Source organism: Brassica oleracea, chromosome C5, assembly GCF_000695525.1.
Source record: "Brassica oleracea var. oleracea cultivar TO1000 chromosome C5, BOL, whole genome shotgun sequence".
NCBI lineage: Eukaryota > Viridiplantae > Streptophyta > Magnoliopsida > Brassicales > Brassicaceae > Brassica > Brassica oleracea.
In genome coordinates this window covers 37,004,118-37,019,977 of record NC_027752.1, presented here as the reverse complement: position 1 = coordinate 37,019,977, position 15,860 = coordinate 37,004,118, and the positions used below count along the sequence as shown (strand labels likewise).

At 37.3% G+C, this 15,860-nt stretch overlaps 3 protein-coding genes across 4 annotated transcripts; 2 read left to right on the top strand and 1 right to left on the bottom strand.

The window, feature by feature from the left end:
• Positions 1-516: 516 nt before the first annotated feature.
• On the bottom strand, positions 517-873 carry LOC106292210. Its single transcript, XM_013727822.1, has one exon. The coding sequence runs from the start codon at positions 871-873 to the stop codon at positions 517-519; it is 357 nt and encodes a 118-aa protein (XP_013583276.1).
• Positions 874-7,821: 6,948 nt separating this feature from the next.
• On the top strand, positions 7,822-11,539 carry LOC106293042 (nuclear localization sequence-binding protein-like). Of its 2 annotated transcripts, none has more exons than XM_013728712.1 (10): positions 7,822-8,098; positions 8,184-8,231; positions 8,329-8,387; positions 8,468-8,653; positions 8,734-8,804; positions 8,885-8,908; positions 8,983-9,037; positions 9,160-9,209; positions 9,299-9,505; positions 9,633-9,755. In XM_013728712.1, the coding sequence occupies exons 1-10, from the start codon at positions 8,053-8,055 to the stop codon at positions 9,658-9,660; spliced, it is 774 nt and encodes a 257-aa protein (XP_013584166.1). In that variant the 5' UTR covers positions 7,822-8,052; the 3' UTR covers positions 9,661-9,755. The 2 variants fall into 2 exon arrangements, with proteins under 2 accessions (XP_013584166.1, XP_013584165.1); XM_013728711.1 differs by lacking the exons at positions 7,822-8,098; positions 8,184-8,231; positions 8,329-8,387; ... (3 more) ...; positions 8,983-9,037; positions 9,160-9,209 and adding exons at positions 9,942-10,009; positions 10,093-10,210; positions 10,305-10,384; ... (3 more) ...; positions 11,077-11,100; positions 11,212-11,539 and having other exon boundaries at positions 9,337-9,505; positions 9,633-9,802.
• Positions 11,540-13,178: 1,639 nt separating this feature from the next.
• LOC106292209 lies at positions 13,179-15,550 on the top strand. Its single transcript, XM_013727821.1, has 3 exons — positions 13,179-14,362; positions 14,476-14,800; positions 14,879-15,550. The coding sequence occupies exons 1-3, from the start codon at positions 13,179-13,181 to the stop codon at positions 15,548-15,550; spliced, it is 2,181 nt and encodes a 726-aa protein (XP_013583275.1).
• The last annotated feature ends 310 nt before the right edge of the window (positions 15,551-15,860 follow it).

Genomic DNA, 15,860 nt, shown 5'->3' with positions numbered 1-15,860 from the left:
GGGGATCCTCGGGTGCGTCTTCCTTCGACTGCTCGACGGTCTGAGCTGTGTACCAGCTTTCCGCTTCCGCTTGGGCAATTTGGACTGTCTCTAACGGGGAGACGTCCTTGCCATTAAAGGCCTTGTCGTTGCGGGCTTTCCATATGTACCATATTAGCCATGGTACTCTTGCACTGATAGTATCCGGGATTGCATAGTTGTTTGCGCGCCATAGGACATGGTTAAGGTTACTATATATCGAGTTACACGGGAATAACCCCGGAGAGTGTGGAATGTACGCTAGAGCCCAAGTTTGAATCGATGGTGGGCACTCGAAAAGCAGGTGATTGGGAGTTTCCTCTTCTGCTCCGCATCGTGGGCAATGTCGCTCGGTACCACAGTGACGATCAGCAAGCGAGCTGCATACCGGGAGACAGTTCGAGATCGATTGCCAAATGAAGTGCTGGATCTTTTTAGTAGTCTTGATCTTCCAAACTTTAGCTTGCAGCGCTTTAAGGCTAGGCTCGGGCACTTGGTTCATGTAAGCTCTGATAATTCCAGGGCCAGGGCGTATCCGGTTTTTACCGAGTATACTCCAGTTGTTGTGTGGTTCCAGCAGTAACCAATGGCACGGGGAGAGCACATCAACTTAAGGCTGCGAATAAGTGGGATGTCATTAGGGTCGACCAGCTCTTGAAGGAGTTCAGGGTTCCACTCCTTTGTGGTTGGGTTGATCAAATCACTAACGCGCAGCGAGGGGTTGAAAGAAGAGCCACAAGGTATCGCAGGACGCGCAAGTGTCGTCGGAATCCATGGGTCAACCCAGACTAGGGTGGTCTGTCCCGTTCCAATTGATTTACGCAGGCCAGCCTTTAGGAGAGGTTGGCCCACCATGAGGCTTCACCATACATACGAGGGATTGCTCGCCTTGTTGACATCTATCAGATTTGAGTTCCGAAAGTATCTGCCTTTAAGTACACGAGCCAAAAGGGAGTTTGGATACTGGATAAGTCGCCAGAGTTGCTTCACAAGCAGTGCGAGATTAAATTTTTTAAAATCTCGGAAACGTGGGCCTCCTTGGTCTTTTGGGGTGCAGATTTTTTTCCATGCAATCCAGTGAAGTCCGCAGTTGTTATCTTTGGTACTCCACCAGAAACGGGAGATCACGCTTGTGAGTTTCCGGATGATGTCTCGGGGAAGCAGGAAGCAAGACATAACGTATGTTGGGAGAGCTTGTGCCACTGATTTAATCAGGACTTCTTTGCCACCTTTGGACAGAAGTTTCGTAGACCACGAATTTATACGATTCTGCAGTCTTTCTTGAATGAACGCGAAAGCTTGTTTTTTGCTACCACTGATTTTCTCGGGTAAGCCTAGGTATACTCCCATCCCTCCTTCTTTTGTGATACCCAATGCCTGTTTGATCTTCGTTCTTAGGTCTGGCGGTACCTTATTACCGAAGAGAATGGACAATTTCTCTACATTTAGTTGCTGTCCCGAGGAGCAACCGTATGTATTGATGATCTTCATGAGCTCTGTACATTGCGCGACCTCTGCTCTACAGAAAAAGAGGCTATCATCCGCGAATAGGAGATGGGAGACATGTGGGCTGTTTCTTGCAATATTTAGACCTGTGATCCGGCCCTCCCTCTCAGCTCCCTGGATTTGGGAGATAAGTGCTTCCATAAGCAAGATAAAGAGGAAAGGAGAGAGTGAATTGCCCTGTCTAATGCCTCGCGATGGAAAGATATTGCCTTTTGGTTCACCATTGAGGAGTACTTGATAGGATACTGATGAGATGCAGATCTTTATCCAAGCTACCCATTTGGGTGAGAAACCTAGTTTCAGTAGAAGTGCTTCAAGAAATGACCATTCAACTCGATCGAAAGCCTTGCTCATGTCTGTTTTTATGGCAACACACATAGCTTTACAACTTCGATTGGTTCTTAAGACGTGAAAGACCTCATGTGCCACTAGGATGTTATCCGTGATCAATCGTCTAGCCACAAAGGCTGATTGGGTCTCCGATATTAAGCGAGGCATGCAGCGCTTAAGACGTTTACTCAAGATTTTTGAGATTATCTTATAGCTTACATTGCAAAGGCTTATAGGCCAGAAGTTGGTGATTTCACTGGGGCGCTCTGTTTTCGGGATAAGGCAAATGTTCGTCTGATTCAGTCGGGGATCGAGGGCATTGTGTTAAAAAAAATCTTTGACCGTTTGCTTCATCACTTCTGCTGTGATACCCCAATACTTTTGGAAGAAGAGACTTGTCATTCCATCGGGACCAGGGGCTTTTTCTGGGTTTATATCAAAAACTGCTTGGCGGATCTCATCATCTGATGGAGATTTTGTTAGAACTTCGTTCATAGATGGGGTGACTTTCTCGGTGATGTATTTAAGGGATTCAGCGAAATCCGAGGGAGCCGATGAAGTAAAGAGAGTCTGAAAGTACCCTGTTGCTACTTCCTCGATATCTTCTTCGGTCTCTGCCATAGACCACTTGTCTTGAGGAGCTTTGTTACTCTGTTTCTGGCTCTCCGTTGCTTTGTGGTAGCATGAAAGAACTTTGTATTCTGGTCACCTTTTCGTAGCCAATTTGCCTGGATTTTTTGTTTCCAATAAAGTTCCTCGTCTCTAAAGGTCGTACAAAGGCTCCACTTGAGGCTTAGGATTGCTTCTTGGGAGAATTCGTCCTCGATTTGAGCTTGCTCTAGCAAATCTTTTATTTCTTCTATTTTTTTGCGGCATTTGAGGGGTTGTCACGTTTCCAGCGGGAGATAAACTTACGACAGTGAGCGATCCTTTCGTATAGGTCGTCTTTGTTTAAAAGACTCGGGTCAGTCCATCCATGTAATACAGTGTCGCGGAAGCCATTTTTACCAATCCATCTTTTGTCAAATTTAAAGGCTCTCTTGCCAAGCTTTTTACTAGATAGGATTCCGGTAAGAATGGGTCGGTGATCACTACCCCAGAGCCGCAAATACTCCACATTCGTGTGGGAGAAGCAGTGGTGCCAATCTTCGTTTCCTACTGCTCGGTCCAACCTGCTTTGGACTTTGCCAGAAGCTCTATTGCCCACCCAAGAGAGAGGATTTCCTTTGTAGGAAAACTCAATCATCCCACAGTTTTCAAGCATGCATTTAAAGGGAAGGAAGGATGAGTCTGGGCGTTTTCTACCCCCTTTTTTTTTTCTGAATTGCTGGTTATCTCATTAAAATCTCCTAGCATCAGCCAAGGTCCAGACCTCGTTAAGCTCATACGGGTAAGGCGTTCTCAAACATTTTCTCGGTACTCAACGACCGGATCACCATATACAAAAGTAATATAAACTTTGTGCCCTTCGATGGTGGCTTCAATATCGATCATGCGATTATTGGAGAAGAGGACAATAACATCAAAAGAGTCTAAATAAAAAAGTGCTAGTCCACCGCTTCTACCCTCGGGTTCCACGGTGAACAATTTATTATAACCAAATTCAAACTGAAAATCCTGAAGAAAAGAATAATTGTTTTTTGTTTCTGAAAGAAAAAGAAAAGAAGGAAGAAAACAGCGATGCAATTCTCGGAGATGTTGCTTTGTCAGATAGGCTCCGGCACCCTGACAGTTCCATGCTATTGCACTCATATCTTCTTACTGGGTGGTTTTTGGGACACCACCAAACCTGAAAGAGACACATGTTTTTTGCGTGAAGCAGAGGGGAACACCTCAATACGAGGGACCATAGTCGAAGAAGATAATTGTCGTTTACCCGGTGCTGTCTTCTTCTTTGGGGAGGCGCGGCCGCTGAGGGCCTAAAGTTTCTTGGATGCACTCGCTCCTTTTATGTCGGGGGACCGGGGGCCTTCTTCTTCAGTAGGCCTTTGGGGACGTAGGCGCCAGCCAAGTTCATCTGCGTGGAGTCTTGGAGAGAAGCGACTGCCTTTGCAAGTTCCGAGTGCTGGCTCGAAGGTGCTGTTTTCTTTGACACAGCATTTGCTGGAGAGAGCTGAGATATGGCCTCAATTTTTTCTGCATCAAGATCAGGAGAATCTTCAAGAAGATCATCATTATCAATATCTATCTTATTCTCAGCCATCATTTTCTCAGCCATTTCAAGACGTTTCGTTTCCAGAACTAGGTTGTCAACCTCAGCAGACTCAAGCTCAGTTAAAGGAACATCTAGGACCTGTTCTAAACCTTCTTCTAATTCAAGATATTTCTCCTTGTTCCAATAAGGGATGATCAAACCTTTTGACTTGGCGGGAGGGTTGAGATGCGTCTGAGGGCTTTACGGGAGAGGTCAGAGTGATACCTTGGTTCGATAAGGCCGGTGGGCGGGAGGCCTTGTGCTTTGGCGAAGGTGTGCCCGTGGCGATGGCTTTGCCTTTGAGGCGACAGATCCTTTCTCCTCAGTCATTGCGACATCAGCTTCCGTTCGATGGGTTTCCACGATTTCTCGTGATTCCAATATTTAGATTAGAACTATCATCCTAACTGACACACTCAAAATAAGATATTCAAATTAATCAGCTTCAAATCAATCTCAGCCTAAAATATTGTAAATGTTAAAAATTACAATTAAATAAATTTAAAAGATAAACAAAAAATCATATTAACTTTTCAAATAAAAACAAATATAAGCAATACTTTAATTTGTGTGCAAATTTGTATATATATATATATTTTTTTTTTGTCAGTTTTTTTTGGATAGATTGGATTTTTCTTTATGTGGTAAAAATAAAAAAACAAAAACTTTAGATATGATATATTAAATAAAATTTTCAAAATATAGTATTAACTAAGTTACCTTAGTCACATATAAACTTTCAACCATACTAAGTTATCAAACCAAATTAGTAAAAGATCTACATTTGAAGACACAAAAAGTTGTTTGTCAACATATGAATAATACAATTTCATCAAATATCTTTTTACCAAATTTAAAATTTAAAAATATAAGTATATATAAAATCAATTTCAAATTGATACAAACTTAAATCATTAGCGCTTGAATTATATTTTATGTTACTTTCAAAATAACAGCATGTTCACGTAGGCACACGATCCGACTCTTGATTCCACATGTGTTTTAAAAAGTATTTATAATTTATTATTAATTTGACCAAAAATAAGCGTAATATATTATTAATACATTTAAATCGGAGAATAAAATAAATTTATGTTGACACTGATCCAATAAAATATAATATGATACAATAGTGAAACATGGCCTGAATAATAAACTAAAATAGTACAAGTGGAACCATATAATTTTTTGTTTTTGAAACTTTATATATATACAGTAAATCAAACAACCGCGCGGACACGCAGAACAAACTCTAATTCCTATTTATATATCAATTGAGATGAATGAAAGTTCACCCACAAGGATGATAGTGAATGTTACGAAATGAGAACCCCTTTGGGCACAACCCATTTTGGGTACAACCCATTTTGGGTACAGCCCACTTTGGGCACTGTTCTCAGGAACATCACATAACTGAAGTGGGATCCATGTTGTTTTTTTTTTTTTTTTTGAATAAATTTGTGTATTAACTCATAATTGTCATCTTATTATATGAAGTTCTTTTTTTCAAATAAAATTATGTACTAACTCAAAATTATCATTTAAAAAAATAGTTCTTTTAAACTTAGTAATTAACAAGATCTAAAAATGCGTCAGTAAAATATAGAGAATTTTTTTTATGATAACCTTTAAAATATTTTGTCACAGATATAACCTTCAAAAATTAAAATGACCAAAATATTTAATTAAAGAAACAAAAATATATTTATACCCTCAAGTTTAGTTAATCTAGACTTAGAGTTTAGAGTTCAAGTGTGAAATTTTGGAGTGATGTTTGAAGTTTTAAAAATAAAAAATAAAAATTTAAAATAAATGTTTTAAAAATAGTTTCAAAAAGCATTTTCGAATTTCAAAAAAGAAATTTGAATTTTTTTAAGGAAACGTTTGAATTTAAAAGAATATAATTTTAAACTACTAATTATTTATTTATTTATTTGTATTTATATATCTAGGTTTTTTTAATCAATTTAGTGAAATATTTTGGTCATTTTGATCGTTGGAACTCTTTTTGTAACACAAACTTAAAAAATAATCAATTTGAGATAATTGACATAAAAATATGTATAACTAGATTTTGACCCGCACGTTCGTGCATATATTTTTTGATTTTATAAATGTATTTGATTTTATTACAAATGTTTTAAATATATAGTTTCTATTTTAGTGTTATATATTGTGTAATTGTGTAATTATATAATATCATTATTTATATTTCTTATTCGATATTATTTATACATAGTGATTTGTTTAATATATTTTACTTTGCTATTATTTTATTACTTACGAATATATTTTTGAGATATGTACAATATATAACAATCTGAAATAATCAAATAGAAAACCTCCTCCAAAATATGTTTTTTTCTTTAATTTATACATTTTGCATATAATACATTTTTAAAATTGATTTGTTTATATCATGGAAAATATATATGTTTAAGATAATTTAAATTTAGATGTTGTGTTTAAAAACTATACTTTAACATATTTCATTTTAGTATTTTACAAAATTTATAAGTAAAAAACACTATTTTGTTTAAATAATTGGGCTTTTTGCAAATATGACTCAAAACTTGAAGTCAAACACAAAACCAATCCATGTTTTTTTTGGAGCTTTGACTTGCCTCTTTCACCTCCAAAGTTCAGATAATTCACGAAAATGCCATCACTTTTTTTTTCGAAAATGCATATTTTACTCTATCACCCTCATCTTCCTCAAGTATTCACAATATTGTCATGACCATCAATATACCAACCACCATGAATAAGCAATTTGATGCTCTTAATGAACTTAAAAATCGATTTACACTCTTTCTTTTTCAATTCTTATGAACTAAAAATAACATTTCTTTACTTTATTTTCTGTCCATATTCATCCAAAAAACTCCATGATTTTGATTTTAACATTTTTATGGTTCATAGAGCCATTGAAGGTTATGATTCTCGGTGGGTTACTTTCGTTTGAGTTTCTCTGTGCTTGGAGAAGACTTCTGTGTGCTAAGGAAGTTATCTCACTAATTTAAAGTATGAAATCGTGATTTTATCTATATCTGTTCGCCTAGAAGAATTTCAGGTAAGTCTTGCTGTAGACGGCTTACATGGAAGTCTTCTGGTTAATGCAGAAGTTAGTTTTGCAATTGACTTTTAAATGTGTTTTTTTGAGACGATTTATACTGAAGTCGTCCATTTTTGTCAACTATTTTTATATACTTTTTACATACACATACATGTGCACCTTGATGTGAGCATATTGTAACTAAGTATTCACCACAACTGAAGTATCTAATTTTTTTGAAAATTGAAATATTTTTTCTTAATGCTTCTTTCACTACCGACCAAATTGTAGTGAAACGATTTGTCTTAATAATTTTTTTTTCTTAAACTATTATCTCTTTAAAAACTATAATATAAAATTATTGGTTCGATATGACGACTATCTAAAATTCATAACATGCAAATAAACAAATAATATTAATTTTTGGTTTTTACCGGAAAAAAATCAAAAATCAAACATTTTAACCGAATAAACTAAAATGAATATTAATTTAAAATAATAGTTATATTTTAGAAGATTAAAAACCAAAAAACCAAAACTTAAAAACGAACGAATATCTAGATTAAACAGATTTAATGTTTTTTAATTAGAAATAACGAAACTAATAATCACATGCCACGCAAAACGCGGATTATTACCTAGTTTTTATTGAATCACAAACAAGCTTTAATACGAAGTCTTTCGGTCACTCGAACTCTCAAATCACAAATCACAAAATCACTCACACAATTCACAATTCACTCAACACAATATGCATCTCCTTGTATAGGAATAGATGACTCCTAAACCTATTGAACTTAACATAATTCATATTTCCTTTTTTCTTAAACTTTTATAAAACATATCTCGATAGGTTTAGGAAACTCGTTTTATAAGCTTTTTTCGAGCATACTCCAACAACAGTTTCTAGCTCGAAGTCGAAGAAGATCACCTTTTTTGGCTGCTCTCCATGGCTAGTTCTTCGAAAAAATTGGCCGCAGAAGCTAAATCATCGGGTAGCACTCTCTTTGGATTTCTCATATACCCTAATTTTAACAAATCTAGTCTCTTACTTGTATAAAGAGGTTTTTGATTTTACAGGCAAGCGAAAAAAGTCGGAAGATGATTTGGAGCAAGCTAATTTATTGGGTAACACTCTCTTAGGATTTTTCATCTCCTCTTTTTTTTTCCTACCAATAACAAATCCAACTCTGAAGAGGAACTTTGTTTTTTTTTTCTTAAATAGTGAAGCGCAAGCTGAAAGATAATTTGGAGACCAAACATATGATTCTGAAGAAACATAAGGTAACCTAAGATGCGTATGAATATTTGATTTTTGGTTCTGCTTGAGTCGCAGCTAATTACACACTTGAATTCGAATTCAGGTTGCTGTAAAAAAGAAAACGATCTTGGTTGGCCGAGTCCCTACCCATGCTGGTATAGCAGATATCATTGATTTCTTCAAAGATGTTGGACAAGTTGTTCGTGTTCAACGTATTATGAAACCCTGTCTGAAGGCGAATACTAGAATTGCCTTGGTTAAGTTTGCTTCTTCTAACGAAGCAGAGAAGGTGAGAGAGAGAGAGAGTAGACCAGTGTATGAAACAATCATTTAACGAAGGTTGCTGATTAAATCTTGTTAATATTGTAGGCTGCCCAAAAGCTTGAAAATTTGCAGATTTTTGGTCAGATTATTGCATCTTACCGTCCTTCACGACTCAAGTAAATTCAATTTACTTAATTAATAATATTTTATCTGATTGTATTACACACGACTTAACTCTACTATTGTTTCTTTTTAGGTATTGCAAAGATCACATAGTCTGGTAAGAACTTTGATTATTTAGCCTTTTAGTGTTACATGCAGAAATTACAGGTTTTTTTTTTGTTGATATTTTAGGAACAAAGATTACCTTCTAGGAAAAGAAGATGAGACACCTCCCAATTTTGTTGAGGTACCTCTTCCTGTTATCTTCATAATATGCCACAAATCTTCTGACGAGACTGCTACGTTTTGTTAAGGCAAAGTTTTCTACTTAAGAGTCGGCCCTATAACACACTTTCCTGTTACTTGCAGAATGTTCTCTTTGTTTCCAATCTCTCTCCTCAGACTAAAATATTTCATATGTAAGATTACCACCTTTAATTCTCCGCTTCCATTGCCTGATAATTTGGATTACTTGAGCCTTAACTCTCCTCTCCGCTTTTTTTTACAGCATCGATTACTTCAGTTATGTTGGAGAAGTGGTTACTGTTCGACTTATTGTAAATCCCGAGGGTAGGCGTGTGGGCTATGGCTTTGTTGAATTTGATTCTGCCGATGCAGCACATAATGCGCTCGAACTTATGAATGGTGAATACTTGCTCGATCACATTGTTTTTCTTGATGTGGCTAAGCTACCTCCGTACCGTCTTCTACACCAGTAAGTTTACTTTCCGTTTTATGGAAATTTGTTTCTCTAATTTATATTTTGCTAGAGTTTTAACATCATTACAGAAGACGACTAATTTATTTATATATATATTTATATAATTTTTTTTGTTAATTAGGTACAACCTTGCAGAGAAGCTCTGCTAAGGGATTTAAGGGATACATCACTTTGTTCTCTCGAAATTTCAGTTACGAAGACTATCTTCGACGAGCGATCACAAAAGGAAGACTTGATGAAACTTCCTATGAAGAAGGAGAAGGCCTTGATGGAACTCCAAGTTTTGTTGAGGTACTTAAAAGAAACATTTAGCGTTTATTAACATATCTTTCGCTAATAAGTCTAAAGAGATGAAACTTTAGATTGGCTACTTTTTTTGTGTGTGTATTCTCCTTAGAATCGTGGTAACACACTTGGCTTTTAAATTCAGGCAGTTGCTGTAAGACGTAAGACTATCTCCGTCGGCAATCTCCCTTGCCCAACTGTAATACGAGATATGTAAGTAGCATCTTTAAATTTCCTCTTCCGTTCTTGGAGCAAGTTTTTTTTCATGACTAATATTTTATCCTCCTTTTTGACAGCATCGATTTATACAAAGATGTTGGACAAGTTGTTCATGTTCGACTTGTTACAGACTGCAAGGGCAAGCAAAATGGCATGTGCTATATTGAGTTTGCTTCTGCTAAAGAAGCAGGGAAGGTGAGCCGTAGTGACTTAAATTTTTTTTTTTTTTTTTTTTTTAAAGTGTAATTTGAAAGTACCACCATTGCTGATTATGTCTTTCATATTGTAGGCGATGAAAAAGAAGTATTTGCATGGTCAAAAATTGTATAGTTATCCGGCTGAGGAATTTCCAAACCTTCCGCGTCCCAAGTAAATCAACATGTAACTCATTGATAAAAATTTTTTACGTCACTACAGAAGACTAACATTTTTTTGGTTTTTTAATTAGGTATTGCATCGATCACAATGTTTGGTAAGAGATTTAACTATTTGTAATTTAAACTGAAAGTTCTAGGTACATATTTTAGCACATTGTTTTTTTTCTTTGATCTTCCAGGTACGAAGATCAACTTGGACGAGAAAACCGTTTGATCGATGAGGAATTGGAGGAAGGATTTGGTGAAACTCGTGATTTTGCCGAGGAAGTAGCATTAAGAAAAAAAACACTCTTTGTTTACAATCTCTCTCCCAACGTAACAACACGTCAGATGTAAGTAGTAGCACTTTGAATTTCCTCTGGAGTTAGCTTTTTCTGACTGATATTTTGCCTTGCAGCTCTGCTTACTACAAAAATGTTGGAGAAGTTTGCCGTGTTCGACTTGTTGTAAACCGCGAGGGTGAGCATGTGGGCTGTGGCTTTGTTGAGTTTGCTTCGGCTGTCGAAGCAAAGAAGGCGCTGCTGTACGAGAGTAGAGCTCTGAATATTCATATCATTTCTGACGTGGTTGAGATGTCTCCATACCCTATCCGACCAAAGTAAATTGATTTATTTGTTTCTCCAGTTTGTTTGCTAAATAATGTCGTTACATAAAAGACTGATGCTAATAGTCTTTGTTGATTAGGTACAACCTTGCAGAGAAGCTCTGGTAAGGGATTTGATCATTTTACTATTTGCCTTTTGAGTTTCTTTATCCACAGCACACTGGTTCCGTTGGTATACATGAAGAGATAACGAGACTGCTTTTTCAATATTCCAGGAGGAACGAAGAATACCTTCTACCAGTAAGCCTTCCGATAGAAGGAGATTATTTGGAGAAACCGGAGGTGACTAAATTATTCTGCGGTAAGAGGATAACCTTCTCTGACGATGACTGATGGAAGAAGATGAAGAAGCTATCTGGTGTTTTTAAACTTGTGATACATTTCAACTTGATGTTCTAGTTTAGTTATTATTGTGTTGAGTCTATGTTAAAATATGCTTTAACCTGTGATGTTTTGTTAGATTCAATCTTTGGTATCTTTCACCAAAGTGAAAAAAGACCAGTGGTAGAATCATTTATATTAGTATAATGTCTTAGTCTTATATTTTATATGAGCACATTTGCTATAATAAAATATTTATTTTTACGAACTATAGTACAAACATGTAGGAAATATTTATGTGAAGATTAGATTATGAAATCACAAATCAAATTATACACGCAAGTTAACTCATCATTTATTCCAAGTCTAAATATACCTAACCAGTGGCGTGCCTGCGAAATTTGGTGGTTATTTATGTTGACGTGTGTTTTCTTTTTTTGCTTAAGATGTGTGTGTTTATGTTAGTACGTGTATATATGTCAAAGACCCAAAGTCTACGTAGTGTTTATAATCTTAGATCATCCACAATCGTTTCAACATCCTCTCCACATTCAACACCCTTTTTTTCTACTTTTAACACTCCACATTATCTTCTCTCTTTTCTACCTCGTTTATTCAACATCCACTTCAATTTATACTTCTACAATAGTTTGTTTAAAAAAATTCAACACCCTACCCCACAACTCTTAATTTATATTTTTGCTTTTTACAATTAACTTAAAAACTAAAATAACATGATTTTTAATAATATTTATTTTGAATTATTATACTTAGCTTAATTTTCAAATAGTACCAAAATCTGTATTAATAAAAACAATCAAAATTAAGAAAATTAGAAGAGTTTTTGGTGTTAAAAGTATCATTATTGAGATCCATTTAACCAAAAAAATTTTAAAACACTAAAATAGTTGATTATAATGAAAAAATGATGTTTTTTTATGTATCCAAACGAAATGAGAGTAGTCTCTATTTATAGATAAAAAAAAATCTTGAATTTTGATATAATTTTTATCTTATTTAAAATAGTTATATTATAAAATAAATGGATTTCAATTATTGGGTGGGGATATATATCAAAAAAAAATCTGTCCAGCCAATGGAAAGAGATCATTTAAATATTATCCTGAATTAAAAAAAAAGGAAAAGTGTGTAATCCTGCGCGCGTGCGTGCAAGCTCCACCCCCTTCCATCCACTCCCGGCATGACACGTGGCTGTCATGGGCCACAAAATTTTTTTGAACACCGTTGAATCTTTCCAACACCAGTTTAACCCACGTGGACAGACACACAAATTCAACACCCTCATTGTAATATCTTCAACTGTTGAAAATGGGTTTGAACACCCTCATTGTAAATGGCCTCCTTATGAGGACTTTAATAATGAGAAATCGGCCAAAAAAACATTGAACTTTGCGGAAATTGCCAAAAGAAACCTGTACTCGAGCCTGACCAATAAAACCCAGATCTTTTGTTGACTTTTATAGTTTATTCACAAACTTACGGTTGACTTACCAGATTAACACACAGTTAACCGACAGTTAAGACAGTGTTAACTCACCGTTAATTACTGCCGTTTAGTGAAACTACGTCGTTTCATCCAATTGTTTGGTTAAAGACAAAATCTCAAGACGACGTCGTTTTGCTTAATTAAAATTGTTGTTGGCTGGACTCGAACCCGTGCACTCGTGGTCCTTAGGGGGTTTTGCCACTGAGCTAGTGGACTTTTCGGAAGATTACCACACATGTGTATTTTTATTGATCAAAAGATATGTTTGATTGAAATCAACAAAACGAAACCCGTGTTTGGACGTAACCCTAATTTCTCAAATCGATTTGGGGATTTTTCTTGTGATGTGAGGAGATGGTAAAGACGAAGTTCACAAGGAATGGAAGGGAGGTAATGATTTTCGGAGCGATGAGAAATTTCGATTACGGGAGTGACGAAGCGATTCAAGAGTCGAAGAAGGGTGGAGAACGCGATGCTTCTGTGAGTTTGTCATCGCCGGAGAGATCGAGGATCCGTAAAGGCGTTGAAGGGATTTCAATGTTGGCATCTACAGAGGCGTCGAAGGCGTCGAAGACAAGGCGGGGAACTTCATATGGGTCGCCTGCGTCATCTCCGGAGAAGACCACGAGGCGGGGAACTTCATATGGGTCGCCATCTCCGGTGAAGGCCACGAGGCGTGGTTCAACTCTGTCTCCTAGAGTTGCGAAGAAGCAGAAGGTAAATGTGGCTTCTTCTGGTGATGACAAAGAAGAATGGCCAGAGACTGAGATGTTGGCATCAACAGTTGCGAAGAAGACAAGGCGGGGAACTTCATATGGTGGGTCGCCTGTGTCTCCTAGACAATCGAAGAAGCAGAAGGTAAACTCGGAGAAGAGTCTAGGTGATGATGGTGATGAGAGAGAAGAATTTCTCCAGATTGTGGTAAATGAAGAAGAGGAATTTGGAGATATAGGTGATGATGGTAGGGAAGATGAGAACGGTATTGCTGGCATTGAGGAATTTGGTTGTACAAATTTGAGTCTTTATTTTGGTGATAAAGCAAAAAATGATGACTGTGAGGTTGATGAAGACGAAGGGGATGATGATGATAAAATCCTTGATCATGTGTCATCAGATGATGAGAATGAAGAGGAGATGATACCTGCGCAAGCTTATAGAGAAGACACTGATCCAGAGGAGCTCCTTCGGCTAGGCAAGACATTTTCAGATGCTGAGGACTTCAAACATGCTTGTCTCAGGTATACCCTGAAAACCAGATACAACATCAAGTACTACAGATCCAGTAGCTTGAAGATGGGGGCAAAATGTGCCGCTGAGATGAGAGATGATGAGGCTCGATGTCCCTGGATGGTCTACTGTTCGTATGATAGGAGGAAACAGAAGTTGATGGTAAAGACATATGTCAATGACCATAAATGTGAGAGGACAGGGTATTCCAAGATACTTAAGAGGTCAGCAATTGCAAGTCTATTTGCTGAGAGGTTAAGGCTGAATCCTAAGCTCACAGCAAAGGAGATACTGTCTGAGATCTTGAGGGAGTTTAAGATGGAAGTTTTAGAAAACTCATGCATTAAGGCCAAGACGAAGGTGATGAAAGAAAGGAGGAAAACCCATGAGGAGCATTTTGATAAAATCTGGGATTACCAAGCAGAGATATTGAGACCATACCAGGAGCCACGGTTGGAAGCAAGAAGAGGTTCTACAGGCTCTACATGTGTTTCCAAGCACAAAAGGAAGCATGGAAGAAGACTTGTAGGCCTGTTATTGGCTTAGATGGAGCCTTTTTGAAATGGGACATCAAGGGACAGTTGTTGGCTGCGGTTGGAAGAGATGGAGACAATAGGATTGTCCCTATTGCTTGGGCTGTAGTGGAGATAGAGAATGATACAAACTGGGATTGGTTTGTGAAGCGTTTGGCCTTGGATTTGGGATTGGAAAATGGGAACGGCTTTGTTATAATGTCTGACAAACAAAAGGTAAACACTTTGCTTTCATGATACTCAATGAATGTTTGATTCTTGTTTCTGATTTCTTTTTTTTTTTTGATCTTGTAGGGATTAGTGAAGGCAGTTCATACCCTCCTTCCAGAAGCTGAGCATAGACAGTGTTGTCGCCATATATACGAGAGCTGGAGGAAAGGTGGAAAAGATCTAAGGTTACAGAGGTTCTTCTGGTTCATTGCAAGGAGCTACACTACTGGTATGTTCAACCACAACATGGACGAGCTTAAGAACTATGATCCTGGCGCACATGCATCTCTGATAAAGACAAAGCCAGAGACTTGGTCTAGAGCTTTCTTCAAGATAGGCTCCTACTGCAATGATAATCTGAACAACTTGTGTGAGTCCTTCAACAAGACCATCGGGGAGCCTAGGAAGAAGCCTCTGCTAGACATGTTAGAGGAGATAAGGTGCCAATGTATGACTAGGAACTACAATAGGTCTAAGATGGCTAAGGACAGGAAGACTAGGTTCATCCAGAAGACACATAAAGAGTTAGACAAGGTTGAGAAGAAGTCAAAAGAGTGTAGTCTGCGTTGGGCAATTGGGCCAAAGACTGAGGTGGAGGATAAAGACCAGTCATATGTGGTGAATTTGGAGAATGAGACTTGTGCATGTCGAAGCTGGCAAATGAATGGTATTCCTTTCATCCATGCTGCTAAGGTCATCCTTGCTACACAACCTATAAGTGGCGTGAAACCTACAGTTTTGGGATCAGACCTGTAAATGGGATGATACAGTGGCCTCAGACCAATAGATTAGGTGTGATTCCACCACCTAATCGAAATGGCAAGCCTGGTAGGCCTAAAACTCATTATCGAAAGAAGGGAACCAATGAGACAGTGTCTACTACCAAGCTGAGCCGTGCGAACAGGGTAATGACATGCTCTAATTGCAAAGAAGAAGGGCACTACAAGAATACATGTCGGAAGGCTTTTGTTCAGAGCCCACCTAAGAAACCAAGAGGCAGACCAAGTAAATATCAAGTTAGGGTCTTGGTTAGGGTCTTAGTTTTTTTAGCTATTGTAATGTGTCT

Coding starts and splice junctions, on each gene's coding strand:
- LOC106292209 (XM_013727821.1), top strand. CDS start 13,179: ATGGTAAAGACGAAGTTCACAAGGAATGGAAGGGAGGTAATGATTTTC. Junction 14,363..14,475: donor CTGTCTGAGATCTTGAGGGA/GTTTAAGATGGA, acceptor ATTACCAAGCAG/AGATATTGAGACCATACCAG. Junction 14,801..14,878: donor TAATGTCTGACAAACAAAAG/GTAAACACTTTG, acceptor TTGATCTTGTAG/GGATTAGTGAAGGCAGTTCA.
- LOC106292210 (XM_013727822.1), bottom strand. CDS start 873: ATGGTGGGCCAACCTCTCCTAAAGGCTGGCCTGCGTAAATCAATTGGA.
- LOC106293042 (XM_013728711.1), top strand. CDS start 9,433: ATGGTGAATACTTGCTCGATCACATTGTTTTTCTTGATGTGGCTAAGC. Junction 9,506..9,632: donor CCGTACCGTCTTCTACACCA/GTAAGTTTACTT, acceptor TTTGTTAATTAG/GTACAACCTTGCAGAGAAGC. Junction 11,101..11,211: donor AACCTTGCAGAGAAGCTCTG/GTAAGGGATTTG, acceptor TCAATATTCCAG/GAGGAACGAAGAATACCTTC.